Consider the following 20,298-nt stretch of genomic DNA (forward strand, 5'->3'; position numbering starts at 1 on the left):
TAAACCAAAAGGCATCCTCTTATATGCAAAAGTGCCATAAGGGCATGTGAAGGTGGTCTTATGTTGGTCATCCGGGTGTATAGGGATTTGGAAGAATCCCGAGTACCCGTCAAGGTAACAAAAGAATTTGTTGGAGGCTAACCTCTCAAGCATTTGGTCAATGAATGGTAAGGGGAAGTGATCCTTTCTTGTTGCGGAGTTTAATTTCCGGTAGTCAATGCACATACGCCAACCGGTGATCATTCTTGTGGGTATTAGTTCATTCTTCTCATTTGTCACTACCGTGGTACCTCCATTCTTAGGTACCAATTGGACGGGGCTAACCCACAAAGAATCCGATATGGGATATATGATTCCCGCATCAAGTAATTTCATGACTTCTCCTTTGACAACTTCTTGCATGTGGGGGTTCAATCTTCTTTGGGGTTGAATGGTAGGTCTATGGTCTTCCTCTAGATGAATTCTATGCATGCAAAAGTTGGGACTTATCCCCTTAAGGTCATCTAGACTATAACCTATAGCCTTCTCGTGTTGTTTCAACACATCAAGCAATTTTTCCAATTGGTCATCATCAAATCTATCATTAACAATTACGGGTTTGGTCTTTGATTCATCAAGGTAAGCATATTTCAAATTTGGGGGAAGGGGTTTCAAAGTAGGAGTTTGTACCTTACTTTCCTCCTTTGGAGTTTCATTGAGAATTTGCTCCATCTCCATTAGACATTCCATTCTCATAGCATATTCAACTTCATTTTCGACCTCATCGTATTCATATTCCATGATGGGTTCCTCTTGCTCTTGAGTTTGTAAAATCTCTTCTAGGATGGATTGCTCATCCTCTATGGGTTGACATGCTTCTACTAGAATGTTATGCCCTAATTCGGATTGTGCACGAGTAAGTCCCTTGTTAGCTAGAGCGGCCTCAAAAAGATCCACCTCCAATTCCCAATACATATTGTTAGCCTTACTTGCTTCCAAGGCTTCCAATGCTTGCATGGGATCCTTGAAGTAAGGTATACTCAAGTGGTCCTCTACAAAACAATCTATGAAATCCATCTCGCAAAATATCAAACAACTCGAAAACAATTAGAGCAAACCTTGAGGAGTTTTACTTCCCCAAGGTGAAGAAAGACACAACTAATAACAATAAATAGAAATCTAAATCAAGCTAACACCGTCCCCGGCAACGGCGCCATTTTTGATCGGTTCGTTTCGTGTTCACAATTAAAGGTGTGGTCGTTGGGTCACGTCCGAATCAAAACCCAATTTGTAACTTCACAAACAACTCTACAATTAGTAAAGAGGCAAGTAAAGGTCGGATCCCAAGGGACGGGTATTGAAATGAGATTTCTATTGAAACTAGTGGTGTCTTAGGGGTGTCACAAATTGGGTTGATGTAGAAGGTCACTAACTAAAATAGCAATGAAAATAAACTAGCAAGATGAGTTAAAAGGGGTGTAAACAATTGATTAAAAAGAACTAGGGTGTCATGGGATCATAGGGGAATCATGGGAATTGATCATACAAACATGTTCTCAAATTATAAGCAAGCAATTATTGTTGTGATGGATTGAGTTGGGTTATATCTTACAATCCTAGGAAAGTTTGGGTCCCGGAGCCGAATCGATTAGATTGTACAACACCTGCAAGTCGACTTAATCTTCCCTACTCAACAACATGCATGGTCTAATGAGACTCGAGTTGGGTTATGTCTTACAAGTCTCATTGAAAAGATAGAAGATGATAGTAAATGCAAGGATTCATAGGCTTAGCATTTCATCAAATATAACATGTTCATGAGTTGAGATCAAAACAAGCAAGCAAATAAAACATGAAAGCATATTAATTTAAGCATGAATCATTCCCCATGTTGGTTTCCCCTAATCACCCATTAACCCTGGCTAAGAGACTACTCACTCATTATCATGTTGATCATGCTAGCAAGGTTGTCAATCATACCAACAATATGAAACATGATGAATAAATGAAAGTAATTAACAATAATTAAAAAGGGATTAAGAGAATTATACCTACTAATGATTCCAATAATAAAGCAAAGATAAAAGAAGTACTTGATGCTTGATTGAGAGGTTGTCAATCTCCCAACAATAACACAAATAATCTTCAATTACCCAAAATAAAGGATGAACAAAAGAGAGATTAAGGAAATAAAACTTGTATTAGAACTTGATTAATTGTTGATTACAAAAATAAAGAGAGATTTGATTGATATTAACTACTCTAATTATTGATAAGAAGAACATGCTCCTCTAATTAGACTAATGGGGTATTTATAGTGGAAATTAGGGAGGATGCATTAGGGTTAACTAAGGGCTAAACAAGTAATTACACTTTTTAGATTGAGCAGGGAGGAGCCGGTATTTTTCGAAGGAAGGGCTTCTTTCTTTTTAACTTGGAGAAGAGGAAATCGTGCTGTTGAGGAATCCGGGCGTATTGGGGTCGGGACGGGCGGGTTCTGGTGGTGGAAGACGAGCGGATTCGAGGGAATCCGGGCGGATTCTGGCGGTGCAATCCGAGCGTCTTTGGAGGAAACCGCTCGGATTGTGTTGTGAGGAGACGGGCGGATTGGAGACAATCCGCTCGGATTGTAGCTCAGCACAAATTCTTCTTCTTTTCTTCCCTTTTCTTCATGAAATTCCTTGGGGATTTCCTTGGGGACTCAAGGATCCTTTCTCAACATTGCTCATCTACTATCATATGTACAAAGGCCTTCTAATCTTGTCTCTCCTTGATGCTTGGTCATTGAATTCGATCAATTTAGTCTTGTTTTGCCATGAAAATGCAAGATTCTTACTCCTTTCCTACCAAGGGATCAAAATCTCAAAGAATATGCAAAACAAAGAACTAAAGATAATAAATGACCCAAATATGCACTAAAAAGCATGGGAACAAGGCTAATTCGGGGGCTGAAAATGCGCTAATTATGGTCACATCAATTTTATGATACATGTTAGATGTAGTGCAGAATAATTGGAGGCACGAGAGCTGTTAGGGAGAGAGAGCCTTGAATATGGGATGGTTGTCAGTGTTGAAGTTATGGTCGGTGATAAGTGATATAAGATGAGGATAAGAGGAAGAATACAACTAAGGATCTAGTATTAGTGGGTTATGAGGACGTAACATTTATCTTAAGAGGAGCAGGATGCGACAAAGAGAGTTTGATGGTTGTGCATGTTGTAAGTATATTTGGAAGTTTGATTCTGGGTATAGAATAAAGGATGGATTTGTGTTGTGGTTGATTTTATTAAATGTAAGGGCAGTGCTTTTACTAGTATGGAGATTTTGAGTGTTAGTATACTTCAATAGTGTTAACAGTTTGGGTGATGATGTTTAGGAGTATGAGTAAACTTCGAGGACGAAGTTCATTTTAAGGGAGGTAAAATGTAACACTCTGTTTTGGTTGTTGATCTTGTTTGGTGGATTGTCTTGGTATTGAGTTTTCTAGTGAGCGTTATGGAATTAAGACAGAGTTGGCAACACTTATGTTGTTGGTATTCGATAGTATTAGGGAGTTAGGTGAGTTATTCTATGATTGATGTTATGTTATGAGTTGCATTGTTGAGATAGGTGTTGTTGATTGAGTTAGCGTCGAGGATTTAGGATGAGAGTTATGTGATGTTGGTTGGCTGAGTGGCATGTGTGTATGCTATGTAGGTATGGGTTTGATCTTCGAGGACGAAGTTCGTTTAAGGAGGGAAGACTGTAATACCACGGTTTTCTGGGTCTTGTTACTCGGCCGAATAGGGTTTACTCGGCCGAGTAATGCGTCGTGTGTTTCTGGTCAGGCTACTGTCCACGAATACTCGGCCGAGTCTGGTAATACTCGGCCGAGTACGGGATACTCGGCCGAGTATTCTCATTACTCGACCGAGTATCCGGTCTGACGGGAATTATTTCCGCGGTTTGAATTAAGATGATTAGAGTTATAAATTATGATTAACAGTTTGACTTTTCACTTTTACCAAAACCAAAAACATTTTCTACGTACTCTAATCATCTCTAATCTCTTCCAAGATCGTTGATTGTTCGTGAGTCCATGTTCATTTCTCTCTTGCGTCGATTGCGCCGGTAAGTTACTAGTCTTATACCTTTTGTCAGTCTTGTCTTTTAGGGTTTGCCCTCGTATTGGAAATTGGGGAAAAGGGATGTTTTGCTTATTGTTATTATTGTTAAGTGGAGAATTTGTAGAAGAGAAATTCTAGCTTCCATTTGTTGACTCATAATCGGATCTGTGCTAAGGTAGTGTTTCCTACTTAATTTATTGCATAATTGATTTAAGATGTGATGTTGTGATTTAATTGATATGATGAGTATTGTTGTTAGTTGTATTCTGGAGTATTGGAGTTGTGATGGATTGACTATGATGGTGAGGTGCGTCCTCGACTGAGTGGAGTCACTAGCGGAAGTGGCTTCACCCCTTTGATTCGCCCCTTGTCGAACACGTCACAAGAGGGGATGTGCACATTAAGGAACATTGGTTATTGCTCGTTGTGATGAGCGGGGCTTAGGTGGGCAAGGCTGCGGTCCCCCACTGGCGGTGTGGTTTATCTGTCACGGAAGTAATCTGGCAGGACTATGCACTTAAGTGTGTAGTCAGTTATGAGACACGATTGGGAATGGAGAATGGTTGTGGAATAGTTATTGTCGATATTGTTATATTTGCTTATCTAAATTATGTAGTGAAGTGACCCCGTTGTTGTTTTATAAATTTGTGGTGATCCATTTGGGGATGGTGATCAGATTGTGACAGGTGATCATTGTCTTTAGCTACGGGGACGAGATGGGATGTCATCACTTCGAGGCTAGCTTCCGCTGTTACGAGTTTAGCTATTTTTGTTTCAGTTGTATTACGATTCATATACACTTTCTTTTGGTTTCGTTTTGAGACAATGTAATCGTTTAACCTTATACTCTAATAAATGCTTTGGAATGGTTACTTTTGATATACTAGCCTCGGGCAACCGAGATGGTAACAGCTTCTTATGCTAGGGTGGTCCTTGGTAAGGCACCTTGGTTTGTGGGGGTGTTACAGACGGGTCCACACCATAAGCATTAAAAACACCCAAGTCGTCTCCCATACCGGTGCAATTTCTTGGATTGTGGGAAGGGTTTACACCCTGCCTTATTGTCGCTTCATAGGTACTCCTCAACACAAGGTAATGGTTCAAGCGGTAGATAAGGTCCTCCATGTGATAGCTAGGGTCAAAGGTGGGTGGGTATTGGGTATACTCACCGGTGTAGGGTGGAGGCGGCATATGCATGGAATAAGGAGGTGGTACTTGTATAGTCGGAGAGGATGATGCTTGCATATTTGGGACATGAGGTGGTTAAGGAGTGGGAGCTCGTTGTTCATTCTCATCATCAAGCAAGAAAGTAAGGCCATAGGGAATGGTATAGGGTTGTGGTGGAGGACGGGGCGGTTCCACCACTCCAAGATGGTCGGTCTCGGGAAAGTTCCATCCTGCGGTGGAAGTCTCATTTACCTAGACCCATCTACTTTCAACGCATATCCCTCTCCCCTCACATCCTCTAGCCAATAGATACTCTTCATGCATGTTATGTCGAAGTACGCCACCTCGATGGTCAACGGTCTATCCACAGCCCCGGGTTCATAATCCAATAACCTCTTAACCAAACGGGTCACATGGGCACCACAATATATAGGGCAGTTCTCCGGTATGGTCATCTTCTCTAGGGTTAGGCGTACCATAGATATGGCGTTAAAGTATAAAGGCTCCTCTCAGGAAGGGTTCAAGTAAGGGCTTAGGTCGAAGACTTCCGACGAGTTTAACTTACTAGCATCGCTCCTTGTATAGAGTATATGGGTCATAAACCTTAGGAAAAACCTCTAATCGAGATGCTCAACGTCATTAATTTTCATGGCACTTACTTAGTGTAGGCGTTACCCGTATACAAGTCAATATACTTCGTGGCTTTCATCGATTTCTTCACCATATCATACTAAAACTCGATCCTCCTAGACACCTTTAAATTGTCCGCAAAGTCATCACTAGACAAGTTAAAAGGGGTGTTCTTGAACCTAAACCTCACCGAACGGTTCCCCTTGTTATATGCAAAAGAGCTTAAAAACTTTAAGGTTAGGTTTCGGTAGCACACCTCTTGTAGGTTGCACAACCCCTCCATTCCAAGAATTTCGAAAATGTCATGTATCTTCTCCTCTATTCCCAGCTCTCTCAACGCATCTACTGACACACTCCTAATCGGGGCCATAGGTCTTTGAGCTAAGGCAAGAAAAGTGTTCATTTGCGGCTCATTCTCAAACTCAATGCCCAGAAATCTCGGGGATTCAAAGACTAGAGGTACTACCGGCGCTTGCCGAGGCTGCATTCCGCGGTTGTTTCGGGTGTTCCTTGATGGCCTTGACATGCTACAAAACCGATTCACGCAACAAGTTTTCGGATTTTAAGACAAATTTTGAAATAAATTGGAAATTCCTCAATACTTCTAGTTTACGAACTACAATGTAAGTGGACAATTTGACATAGTTTCCCTTGAATTTTATCAAACCAAAAGGTTATTCATGACACAAATTTTCCAAAAAAAATGAAATTCTTGTGAAATTACATAACATTTTAATCCCAATTCAAAGCAATATACAATATTTCTAATGAATACTAAGACTTTCAACACATTTAAACCAAAAGCGAAGCATAAAATCACAATTAGGCATGAATACTTGGTGATTTTCGGAATGTTGGAGAAAATTTTGAGACAAAATTTAAATTTAAGACCATTCTTAGTATTACTAACAAGTTTGAAGAACTTGTGAAACAATTCTACCATGTTTTAAGTACAAGAATCAAAATTTGCTCATGTACATTGTGATATTTGGAAAATTTTAAGCAAAATTTTAGGACAAGATTTTCGATTTAAGAGAATACATAGCATTACTAACAAAAATGGTAGTCTTATGGAACAATTAAACCAAGTTTTAAACATGAAAAATCAAAATTTGGGCATGAACATAAGAAATATCGTAAATTTTGGGGTAAAATTCTAAGACAAAATTTCAAATGTAAAGCAAGATTTAACATTACTGACAAAGATTAGACCCTTTTAGTACAATTAAACTAAGTATTAAACACAAAAATCCAATTGTTTCTCAAACCCTAATTTCGAAATATACCATTTTGGGCAACAATTCAACATGAAATTTCCATATTTATCATCAATAATGTTAATACAAAATCAATTTGTACTATAAATTAAACAAAAACGTGAAAATAAGTGGTGAAAGTTGGAGAAATTAGAGTAGATTTAAGGAAAATCAAATTAAGGAAAAAAAGAGGAATGATAAATTACCTTAATTTGAAAGATTAGTAAGTAATGAGGAAGAAGAAATGGAGTGGAAAACCTGAACTTCTCCAAAGATGAGCAACAATAGAGTTTTTGGGTGATTTTTAGAGATATTTTGGTGCTTAGTATAATGAAGAATGAATATACAATTAAGAGAGAGAATGTTAGATAGAGAAGGATCCAGCGTAAGTCCACTTCAAATTTCTTCTGAGGATATTGAACCTGAACTTAACTTCTGGTCTACTGCGGTCTGTTGCTATGTCCTAGGGGAAAATCCTCCTTTTAGTGTCATTGAAGGTTTTGTTAAACGTGTTTGAGGATATACATATTATGATAAGATTTTTTTTGGTTCTAATGGTGTATTCCTAGTGCGTTTTAAAACTGAGGCGATGAAATTGCGTGTGCTTTAAGCTGGGCCAGTTTTCTTTGATAATAAACTGGTGGTGGTAAAGGAATGTACGTCCTCTGCTAAACTGGTGAAGGAAGTTGTTGATGTGATCCCTATTTAGATTAGATTTTATGGTCTTACTCTTAAGTTTTGGGGGCCTTCTTTATTGAAGATTACTGGCTTAGTGGGGCCACCTGTGTGTGATAGCAATACACATCTGAAAAAATTTCTGAGCCATGCGCGGATTATGGTGGAAGTGAAGGTGGGTGCTGAGTTGCCTGATGTTATTGAATTCACAGATGAATTAGGTGTGGTACTGATGTGACCATAATTGGCGCATATTTAGCCCCCGAATTAGCCTTGTTCCCATGCTTTTTAGTGCTTATTTGGGTCATTTCTTATCTTTAGTTCTTTGTTTTGCATATTCTTTGAGATTTTGATCCCTTGGTAGGAAAGAAGTAAGAATCTTGCATTTTCATGGCAAAACGAGACTAAATTGATCGAATTCAATGACCAAGCATCAAGGAGAGACAAGATTAGAAGGCCTTTGTACATATTATAGTAGAAGAGCAATGTTGAGAAAAGATCCTTGAGTCCCCAAGGAAATCCCCAAGGAATTTATGAAGAAAAGGGAAGAAAAGAAGAAGATTTGTTCCGATCGACAATCCGAGCGGATTGTCCCAATCCGTCCGTCCCCATAAGACAATCCGAGCGGCTTTGCCATAATCCGCTCGGATTCCCCCTCCACAATCCGCCCGGATTCCCCCGAATCCGCTCGGATTCCAACGCTGAATCCGCCCGTCCCGACCCCATTCCGCCCGGATTCTAGCACAAAGACGGATTGTCTTCTCCAAGCTACGAAGAAAGAAGCCCTTCTCTCGGAAAATACCGGCTCCTCCTTGCTCAACTTAAAAAGTGTAATTACTAGTTTAGCCCTTAGTTAACCCTAATGCATCCTCCCTAATTTCCACTATAAATACCCCATTAGTCTAATTAGAGGAGCATGTTCTTCTTATCAATAATTAGAGTAGTTAATATCAATCAAATCTCTCTTTAATATTGTAATCAAGTATTAATCAAGTTTTAATCCAAGTTTTAGTTCTTTAATCTCTCTTTTGTTCATCCTTTATTTTGGGTAATTGAAGATTATTTGGGTTATTATTGGGAGATTGACAACCTCTCAATCAAGCATTCAAGTACTTCTTTTATCTTTGCTTTATTATTGGAATCATTAGTAGGTATAATCTCTTAATCCCTCTTTAATTATTGTTAATTACTTTCATTTATTCGTCATGTTTCATATTGTTGGTATGATTGACAACCTTGCTAGCATGATCAACATGATAATGAGTGAGTAGTCTCTTAGCTAGGGTTAATGGGTGATTAGGGGAAACCAACATGGGGAATGATTCATGCTTAAATTAATATGCTTTCATGTTTTATTTGCTTGCTTGTTTTGATCTCAACTCATGCACATGTTATATTTGATGAAATGCTAAGCCTATGAATCCTTGCATTTACTATCATCTTCTATCTTTTCAATGAGACTTGTAAGACATAACCCAACTCGAGTCTCATTAGACCATGCATGTTGTTGAGTAGGGAAGATTAAGTCGACTTGTAGGTGTTGTACAATCTAATCGATTCGGCTCCGGGACCCAAACTTTCCTAGGATTGTAAGATATAACCCAACTCAATCCATCACAACAATAATTGCTTGCATATAGTTTGAGAACATGTTTGTATGATCATATCCCATGATTCCCCTATGATCCCATGACACCCTAGTGCCTTTAATCAATTGTTTACACCCCTTTAATTCATCTTGCTTGTTTATTTTCATTGCTATTTTAGTTTAGTAACCTTCTACATCAACCCAATTTGTGACCCCCTTAGACACCACTAGTTACAATAGAAATCTCATTTCAACTCCCGTCCCTTGGGATCCGACCTTTACTTGCCTCTTTACTAATTGTAGAGTTGTTTGTGGAGCTATAAATTGTGTTTTGATTCGACCGTGACCAACGACCACATCTTAATTTGTGAACACTTAGCGGGATCGCATCAGGTACACAGACAAATTGTACACTATGAATGGAAGCCAGTGAAGTGTATTAAGTGTCAAGGCATGAGGCATATTGAAGGAGATTATAGGAGGGAGCAATTAATGTTTGATGGGCCTGGCAGGAAAGCTTGGGTGCCTAGGCAAAAAAAATGGCTACCCTTGCTGTTGTTGAACCAACTGCTGCTCCAAATGTTACTGAGGAAACTGGGATAGATTCAAGGGTGCCCGTTAATCAGCTTGGTCAACTCTAAGGGTGCTTCTGGTGGTTTTGGGGGAGCTAGAGATATTGTTACCCCAATGCCAAATGCTTCTCTCATGTCTTTCACTCCTGCAAGAATCATCACCAAAATGACTAGAGAAGGAGGTATATTTGTTAGTTTTAGGAGAGGAACTTTTCTGGAGGTGTAAGAGCATTCGGTCCAGTACAGAAGAATTCTTGCTGATGAAATGGAGTGTAGTTCTTCTTACGGTGAAAATGGGTATCATATGGTTTTGGAATGTGAGAGATATGAATAGTGATAATAAGAAGAAAGATGTGAGATGGTTTCTACATAATAATAATGTAGGCATTTTCGATTTAGTAGAAACTAGAGTTAGAACAATATCTATCAATAAAGTTTATTATGGCATTGGTACTAACTGGGCTATGGTGCATAATAATACTGCTCATGAAGGTGGGAGAATTTAGATTCTATGAGACTCTAATAATTATGATGTGGAAGTCTTAAGTATAGAAGCTCAAGTCATTCACACTAAAGTTACCATTATATCTACTAGATGTGTATGGTGGATGTCTATGGTTTATGGATTCAATAGATTGGCTGAAAGACTACCTCTTTGGCAATCACTAATCAATATGAAGGAAAAAGTGAAAGGGCCTTGGGTAGTGATGGGGGATTTTAATAATGTCCTGGCTAAGTGTGAGAGAATTGGATCTGAGGTAACTAATGCTGAAATGAAGGATTTTGAAGAATGTGTGGATAATTGTGGTCTTGTGGATCTGTCTGCTCCAAGTGCTTTCTTCACATGGAATAATAAGCATAAGCCTAGGGCCATGGTGTTTAGTAGGCTTGATAAAACTATGGTCAATGATGATCGGTTGGTGCAATTCCCTGACACTTCTACTATGTTTCATCTAGAAAGCTTGTTTGACCATTGCCCATGTACACTACAAGAAAACACGAAAAAGGCGACAGACATACTACAGTCGCCAAATTGGCGACAGGAAAAAAAAAACGGGCGACCACTATCCGTCGCCAATTTGGCGACTATACCTTTTTATCCAAAATCCGTATGAAATCCACGGGCGACGAAATATTATCCAATTTGGCGACCGAAATCATTCGCCAAATTGGCGACCATTACCCGTCGCCATTTTGGCGACCAAAAACGGTCGCCAATAGCCTGTTTCTTTTTTTTTGACAGATTCTTCTCACCCCGTCCCTCATTCATTCTATCTATCAACAAAACAAAAAAAAAATCGCCAAGAGTTCCGACGCCACCACCAACTACAACGACCACCGGACGCCACCACTCGCCGCCGCCATCCGCACACTACATCCCTACCGACCCTTTGTTTATAATAAAGGTTTGTTTTCGACTCAAATCGATTTAATTACTTGAATCCTTCATATTTTGTTTAAGTTGTGATCCTTATTTAGTATCTAGTTGTAATTTATACATTAGTGATGCTTATTATTGTATGTAGTTGTAATTTAATTAGCATTTTTGTTAATTAATTTGAGTTAGGGTTAGAAATTGGGGTTTTTGTTAAATTAATAATGTGATTTGATTAGGGGATTGTATAAGGTAGTATAGTTTTATGAAGGTAGAAATTGGGGTTTTTGTTAAATTAGTAATGTGATTTGATTAGTGATGCTTAGTTTTAGTAATATTGAAGTAGTATTGTTGAAGGTAGTATAGTTTTATGAAGGTAGTATAATGTTAGGATTGTATAAATTTGCCTTATAATTAACCAAATTAAGTTAGAATGATTTAATTAGCATTTTTGTTAATTAATTTGAGTTAGGGTTAGAAATTAGCATTTTTGACAACTTGTATAATTAACCAAATTAATTAAGTTAGAATAATTTAATTAGCATTTTTGTTAATTAATTAGCATTTTTCTTGAATACAATGAGCATGATGTATAAATTTGCTAAATTAGTAATGTCATTTGATTAGGGGATGGATATAAGATACTTTAACATGTGGGGGACTGATCCTGGGTTCAAGGATATTGTTAAGGATGTTTGGAATGGGCAAATTCCTGGATATAAGATGTTCCGGGTTGTTAAGAAATTGAATCTTCTTAAACAACCTCTCAAAAATCTGAATGGGACTGGATTTGATAATATTGAAACCGCAGATAATGTTGCTAGATTATATCTTCATCATACTCAGATGAAATTGCAAGCAGATCCTACTAATGTATCTTTACAGTAGGTAGACAAGATGTTGTAGATTATTGTTTTAGTGATTGCTGCAAGTTAGAGAGAGCTGGATGGAGCAAGGAGGAGTTTTCTGGCTCAAAAAGGCAAGATGTTGTAGGTAGTGAGATGATAACACTCGGTATTTTCATAGTAATAGCAAGGCAAGAAGAATAAGTAATAGAGTGTTGTGTACTCAGGATATGAATGGTAATTTGTGCAGTAATGTTGTAGAGATTGAACAAGCTTTTATAAAGTATTACAAGAATCTTTTGGGAAGCAATAAAAGGGTAGAGAAAGTTCATTTTCCAACAGTGAGGAAGGGGTGTAGATACCTCATTTTTACACCTCCCGCCTACCACCTAGTGATGATTGGGCCGCATGTTTGATACGCGGAACGATTTATGACAGTCCCTAAGTTCATCGTCAAGTGATAGCTCCAACACTCGAGTCAATCCCTTGGTCGTCATCTACGCACTGATACGGTCGTTTAGACAGTAATTAGAGTTCATTTGGAGTCCGGGTCAAAAACCGCTTCATTTTCTAAAAAACGTTTAAATGCCGAGTCGGAATATTCCGTAATTTTCTAGAATTCTCTGGATATTTATTCCTAATTAAAATTAATATTTTAAGTAAATGTCTTCCATAATATTGTGTTTCATGGAATAAGGAAGTGGAAATCTACCGAAATTCCATAATAAAACGCAGAAATGTTTCTTGCTGAGGAGGAAACAACTGGGGAAATGACGCAGCAGGTATTGCGCCTCTTCGAAGGGTCGCAGTAGCTGCTGCGCCTCTTCTCCAGCCCTTTTTTCACATTTTTCAGAATATTTCCGTGATTTGTATCCAAATTCGTGTCATTCCTAAACTCTTCCATATGTTTAGTATAAATAGAGGCCTTCGGCCTCTATATTTGGCACGCGAGTGTCCCGCCCCTTCTTTCTCTCTCTTTGCATTCTAGACTATGCAATTGACTTTCGACGCCTACGTGCTTGATCAATCGACCACGTAAGCTCGAATCATTCTGAGTCCCAGTCACGTTGCATTGACCGACCAATTTGACCAACTCCACGTTTAATCAATCTAATCAATCTACTAAATCCTCTAACGAGGGAACTTTCCACGCATATTCGAGTCGAGCAATCACTAAAACAATAACTTTTAATCAATCTCATTTCGTCAAACATGTAAGTCTGAGGGTGTAAATCCCATTTTATTATTGTACTTTTGTTTTGTATCAATTAATGTAGATCTATATCAAAAGCACGTTCGAAAACCGATTTAAAATCCATCTTTTAAAACCGTTTTTACGAAACAGCAGAGGTCATACAACGAGAAGAAACTTAGCAGCTGCTGCGCCTCTTCGAAGGATCGCAGGCTTGCTGCGCCTCTTCTAGAGGTAGCCCGCTGCTCCTGCTCTTCTTCTTCTTCCTCGACTTCCTGCAAATTTATTCTTTTTTTATTTCTTTCGATTTTCTTTGTTTTCTTTTTGTTGTTTCAGTATACAAATCATGTTTTAAATTCCCTTTTAAATTACATTGCTTAATTCGTCCTTAATCCCGAGTAATTCAATACTTCTGGGTTTTCGCCGTTTTAACTCAAATCGATTCTTCGGGTTTCGACTTGTTCATGTCGAGGTTCTGGAATCTGAATTTGATACATAAGTTTTATTCCGAATCTTATTTGTCCAGTTTCGTCTTAATCTAACCTCAAGTTTTTCTTTTTTTTTGTATTTTCGACACGAGTTCATCGTATAATCATAATCCTGTAAACAAGTTTAGTTTCTCGTTTTAATTCGTCATATGACCTACCCAAATACATATAATCGGTTAAAAGACTTTAATTCGAGTCTAATATCGATAATTCATCTTAAATCTACCAACGAACAATAACAGTGTTGCGGTTCTGACTTCACAACCAGAGCCTAGCTCTAGAACAGGCGCATGAAGTTTTGCGCCTCTTCCAGAGGACGCAGCAGATGATGTGCCTGTTCTGGGTTGGTTTCTGTCCCTGAACTATTTCTCGCTTTGACGTAGCTCCTAATTACGGTTCAAATCAACTACTATTCGTATTATCACCTCTAATCTGACATATTTTCATATTTTTTTCCCATTTTTTTCCTTTTATTTTCTTCTTTGAAATCCCGTCTTCGAGCGTGCTTTTGACGTAGATCAAATAAACCTTGTAATTTCTTTTATCGTTATTATGTATGATTTAATTGTATGCCATTCACATGTATTGAATCTAACATTTACTTCAACTAAATTGTTTGCTAAAACACGTGTTAACCAACATAGTCTAATTTCACATGCTAGGATTAATCTATGTTTGTTGCATTGCATACATTACATCGACGACATATCAAATATGAACAATTTCCCTAATCATTAGTAGAGGCCGCTATCGAGGCGGGCAGGATTAGGTGTTCAAATTAAAGAACTTCCTAATACGTACCCTCACCCCTTACTCCAGTTATCTCTGGACATCCGTGTCCATTGGCATCTCGAAAGTCATTCTAGACATAGAATGCTAAGGGTAACGAGTTCTTAGTGTTTATGTCAATACTTTGTGTCTTGACATGGTACGAGGTATTCGAACGGTTCCAATTTTCCATAAAAATTGGTGGCAACTCTACAAATGCAGGCTTATTCAACCTTTCACCGGTTTCAGTGCCTCACAAATCGGTAATGGCCCATGATGTGCTTTGGCAAACCAAGGTTCCGTGGGAGAAGTGCCGCCGCTTCGAAACCAACGCGCTGGTGCGCGGGGCGCAGGTGGCCCATGTCCACAGTTTGGCGACTTCGCTGGGGATGATACACCTACGTGTTACCCAGGGTGAAACTTGAACAAGGTTAGGGAATAGTTTATACGAGACAGTTGTCGATTTTCATTAATCGATCGTCTTAGGTCGTTTCATTTGGTCTTCCAAGGCCCTAAACCAACCCATTCGACAAATCGTCCCGTCCGGACAGTCCAAATTCCTATCTGGGCCTAAAGATGGATAGCGATTGACGTCAACCATATTGCGGTACATACTCATTTTTGTATCGAGAGCTTTCACTACTCGAGGAAATGGACTAGGAACCGACCTTACTCATGTTTGGCACGGACCTCTCCACAGACCAGGGTTTGATTGCCTAGTATGGCAACCCACCTTCCTAAATCAAAACCCTTTAAATGCACTCAGCATATCGTTATAATGCCCATATGTATGTTTGTATTATATACATGATCACCATTTGTAAACAAAGTCATGACAAAATTTTGTAAAATAAAATCCATTTTCAAAATATAAACATTTTCCAAAATGGCCTAAAGCAGCGCAAAATAAGCCGAAACTCTATCCAAATATCGATTCAAACTTCGGGCCTCAAACCCATTTCAAAACTCACTTCGAGTCAGCACTCCTACAACTACACTATAGTTTTCTAGGACAAACATTTAAAAATTAGTCATTTTCAAATCCCAGTTGACACAGTGGCGCACACCCATTTCACGAGTCGAAACTTTTTTGAGTAAGTGTGCAAAAATGGTTAATCGTGCTTTGATTCATCGTCGATTTCTTATCCTCAGTCCAAGATGGTGGGAACTAGTCAGGGAAGCGTTAATGGTGAACCCGAACAGCCCGTAAATGGTAATGATCAAATCTTAGCTGCACTCCTTCGTGTCCAGACAAGCCAAGACAAAGCTTATGCTCGCCTTAACGATATTGAAGGTTGTATTGTCGCTGTAGAAGCTAGACTTCCTTCTATAGAGGGTCCCATTCCCGACGCGCTCATGCACGATAATTCTCCACCCTTTGAAAAACCAGAAGTCAGTCTTCCACGAGGTCCTACTGAAGCTGAAAAGCGACTCCAGTATTTGGAGGAGCAGCTAATGTATCTCAAGGGAGATGACATCTACAGGGAAAACAGTCGCAAATATGAGGCAGTAAATGCTCAACTGCCAACTAACGTCTACATGACTGACACCCCGAAGTTTAAGGGGCACGAAAACCCTTTGAACCATATTCGTGCATTCAAAGATTATATGTCTATCAAAGGCATTAAGCCAGAGATGTTCTTAAGGATCTTTCCTTCATCTCTTGATACTATTCCTAAGCAATGGTTCTACTCCTTGGATCACAAGAATGTTAGAAAAATTAATCTCATATTTCGACATATTCATATAAGTTACAATTTAATTTAGTCATAAAATTAAATATTGATCTTATGCATGCAAACATAATTAGAAAAGGGGAGAAATCGTCATTCTTACATTGAGTATTCGGATATATGGGCACAAATGAGTTCTTCTACTCACTTGTTCTTGAGCTTTCCTTACTAATGGAAGAACAAGGATTCAAGGATAGAATCCCTCCCAAAGATGAATACCCAAGATAACCCCTTAAAAACTAATATTATTTGAACTAGAACAATATTAATTTTATTAAAAATGACCAAAAACTATTGTTTTGTCCTCTTGAATTTTCGGCCAAGAGAAGAGGAATTTTGGAGTATTTATTTCTCTTTTTAAAATTCTTTAAGTTATTTTGTGAATGAATGAATAATGTGCACAACACACTAGTCATTTTCTATTTCATAATAGAGATTATAAAAGGGTAAAAACCCTTTGCTTGCATGGTTGGGAAACCGGGTAGGAGGTGAGAAAAGGGGCCAATGCATGAGCTTCAATTCTTCCCAAGAAATTAGGCATGCAAGGCTATGTATTTAGGTCTTATGATTATGCTTTCCACTCAACATAATTAACATAATTAAGCATAATACTCCCTCCTTATTTTCGGTACATATTGTGTAAAATGGAAAGTCCATTTTACACATTATTTTGTCAATTTGTCACATGTAACATGTTTTAAGACACTATGTGTATAAAATGTATTTTTAACAATTAAAAATCAACATATTAATAAAATATGTCACTTATAAAATTAACCTAGTAATTCATAATTACTTGTACCAAAAAGTGTTTCAGAATTATAAACTACAACATTCTGTATTTATAATAATTTATTTATTCCGTTTTAATTATTTCCGTAAACAAAAAATTCATCTAAGTAATAAAACAATTCGATTACTTAGACCGTATCTAATTTAATCAAATTACAATGAGACACGTAAATGTTACTTCCAAAATCGACCGTTAATTTTAAGTAATTTAATTAACCCGTATCGTTATACGATCAATTAAATAATCAATTAAGAGTGTTACTCTTTAGGTATGACCTAAGGGGATCAACTGATCACCACCGTCGCACGACAGTAATGTCAAACTCTAGTCAGCCAATCATTACCGATATGTGTAGACCAGTTGACTGTAAAAATATTACATCCCACATGTATTCTGAAAATGAGACTTAAACATGTGATCATCATGATCGACAGTTGTGATCGCATTATTGTCGGAGGACACATATTCCAACAATCTCCCACTTGTCCTCGACAAGTGTGCGTCACCAATTCTCTTATCCTATAACTATCTCCCACTCAATGCAAGGTGTCTTTTAGGTCGTACTTGCAAGCGATCATATCGAAAGTGGTTTCCTCGATCTGGAGAATAACTGATTGACCGGATTCATCTACCATAGATACCTTCCGAGCGTGGCCACGCATTTCCAGTTCATTACTCCTCGAGTAGCCCTGAGATATTGTTATAACCCTAACAAGGGGTGGACAATTCCTATCGCACTTATTCCCTTTGACTAGCCACAGCCATCATAACCCAAAATATGCCCATTTGACCCGATTTACGAAGGTCGTAGTAACATAAATCAAAGTTAATATGAAACTGTGCCACCTTAGGCGAACAGTATTTACTCAAAAGAATCGACTCATTAGAATACTATAGTAGCTCTCGCCACGACCAGGCTATATAAATTTGCCAGAACTCTATAAGCGGTCATAAGGCCCAACAAAGTGTTCCTAACAGTCTGCCAATGTGATCGACTAGTCATCACACATGACTCTATGGCACTTGAACTTGCCATCAATCGCATCACACTTTAGTCACTTCGAGACGTCACCTCATGTAAGTGACTATGGGCGAATACAATGCTAATCCGTGTTCACTTTAACGGGGTTCAATTGTCTCTACAACCCGTTTGGATGTGACAAAGTATAAGGTGAGTTAATAGCAACTCAAACGATGAATGTCGACATCACATTCGGATAGTCAATACCATATTACAACCTTGTGATGTATATCGTAAGTGTGCGAACACTAGTCGTTTGCAACATGAGTTTAACATACCATGTGTCCATGTGTTCAAACTCTTGAATTTCATATTCCTTTGTTTTCATGTTTGTCTCACATAGCATGAACCTTACCAAGTTCACATCTAGGTTCCCAACCTAGGTTTAGGTTCTTTATCTTGAAAGAACTTTCTTGTTGTTTATCACATAACCAACGAATTGTGGTGGATGATTTAACTTGCACTTGTCAACTGTTCTACCAACTCGCAATGCACTAGGTATACGTTTTGTAGGGTCTTGCAACAATTGTCAAGATGATTAGCCTATCACTTCTCAAACGTCCTAGCATATTGTGAAATATAGTTTTGAGTAACTTCTTACCATAACTAAATCTTTCCAACTTCTTATTTCTCCTTTTATCTTGAATAGATTAGGATTTTCATAAATCCTTACGTGTGTTCGAACTTTAATATGTGCAACTTCTTGTCACATAACAGAGTGTTCTGTTAAACACTAGAATAGCTCATTAGTTCTGCTCAAGAATTCATGACGATTCTTCTATGGCTTACCAATGATTCATCATGTTCTTAAGCATATGATTCATTATTGGACATGTTCATGTTTATTCTAATGGCGGAAACATTAGTAATTTATAATCATGTGATCAACCATTTTTAGGTTCAATGAATGACCATGACTGCTTATGGTAATTCTATTTTCATCGATATGAATAACCTACGTTTCTCGTTGATTTGATGTGTATATCTCAATACTTATCCAACATCCCATGATGTGATTGGATTCATCATAGTCCATTTTCATCCAAAATTGAAAACTCAAATACTTCTTTGTGAAAGATAGTACTAGCTCATCATTCTCAATGAGTAATGAGTTATAAATTTTACAGGATGATTGCTCCCACTAAATTCCATGTCTTCACATGATAATTTCAAACTCCCACTCTATTCCACATATTTTGAAATTGACTACTCAATCGAAACATTTCAAGAATTGAAATACATTTTGCTTTGCCAAGTTATTAAGATTAAAACCATTTATATTCCCAGCATATCCTTTCAAAATACCTATTTTGAAAAGGTTTCAGTCTTAAACTCATGGAAAGAGATTTTGATCTCTAACTCATTCATTTTATAATGATGCGTAGCAATGTCCTTATTTAAATATAAATTTCATTTAATACACGTCCTTCTCAAAATATCCTTTTCCGGAAGGAGGTTAAGTAATGACACTAGCATGGTTAACAATTAACTTAGCTCTTGTAGATATCGGCATATCTTTCTTTGCAACTTTTAGTTATAAATCTCATTTATTTTCAAGGATGCAACTTTGTTTCATTTAGACTCTTATGTAAATATCAATGTTGAAACTCTAGGTCAAATGTTGTTCATAAACTAGCCAAATCTCTTGTTAAGTCTTTTCATTAGTCATTTTCTTCCAAACTTTCTTTTGGTCACCTCGTGTAGTTATCTTAAGAACATATTCTTTGGATTACTTCACTTGGTCTCTTTTGTCATGTAGATCTTATCTATTCGAGACCATAGATCTCATCTATTCATGTATACCTTTTCTTTAGGTATACAAATCATTCTTTCTTTCGTAGATCTCATTTACTCAAGCATACAAATCATTCTTTGTATTCTTTGTGTCTTCATTTTTCTCACACTCTATCTTTAGAATAAATACACTAAATATTCAAAGATAGTTTATGAGACACAAGTGATGATTTTGAAGTATAAGGAGGACTATCTCATAGATTGACTAATAGTTTTAGATTTGATGAGTGTACTTGATGATTGACATTCCTTTAGGAGAGTTCATCAACTCAACATCACTTTATAATAGATCATACACAAGCCTTAAGCTTGTGGA

At 37.8% G+C, this 20,298-nt stretch overlaps 1 protein-coding gene across 1 annotated transcript; it reads left to right on the forward strand.

Annotated features, from left to right (window-relative positions):
* Nucleotides 1-10,647: 10,647 nt before the first annotated feature.
* Nucleotides 10,648-12,236, forward strand: LOC141619002 (uncharacterized). Its single transcript, XM_074436046.1, has 2 exons — nt 10,648-10,980; nt 11,976-12,236. Exons 1-2 carry the CDS (start codon nt 10,648-10,650, stop codon nt 12,234-12,236), a joined length of 594 nt encoding a protein of 197 aa, XP_074292147.1.
* The last annotated feature ends 8,062 nt before the right edge of the window (nt 12,237-20,298 follow it).

This window comes from Silene latifolia, chromosome X, assembly GCF_048544455.1.
Source record: "Silene latifolia isolate original U9 population chromosome X, ASM4854445v1, whole genome shotgun sequence".
Taxonomy (NCBI): Eukaryota; Viridiplantae; Streptophyta; class Magnoliopsida; order Caryophyllales; family Caryophyllaceae; genus Silene; species Silene latifolia.

Excerpts from the sequence above, each read along its gene's own strand:
- LOC141619002 (XM_074436046.1), top strand. The coding sequence starts at position 10,648 with ATGAAGGAAAAAGTGAAAGGGCCTTGGGTAGTGATGGGGGATTTTAAT. Across the intron at positions 10,981-11,975 it reads TACAAGAAAACACGAAAAAG|GGGATGGATATAAGATACTT; the intron begins GCGACAGACATA and ends TCATTTGATTAG.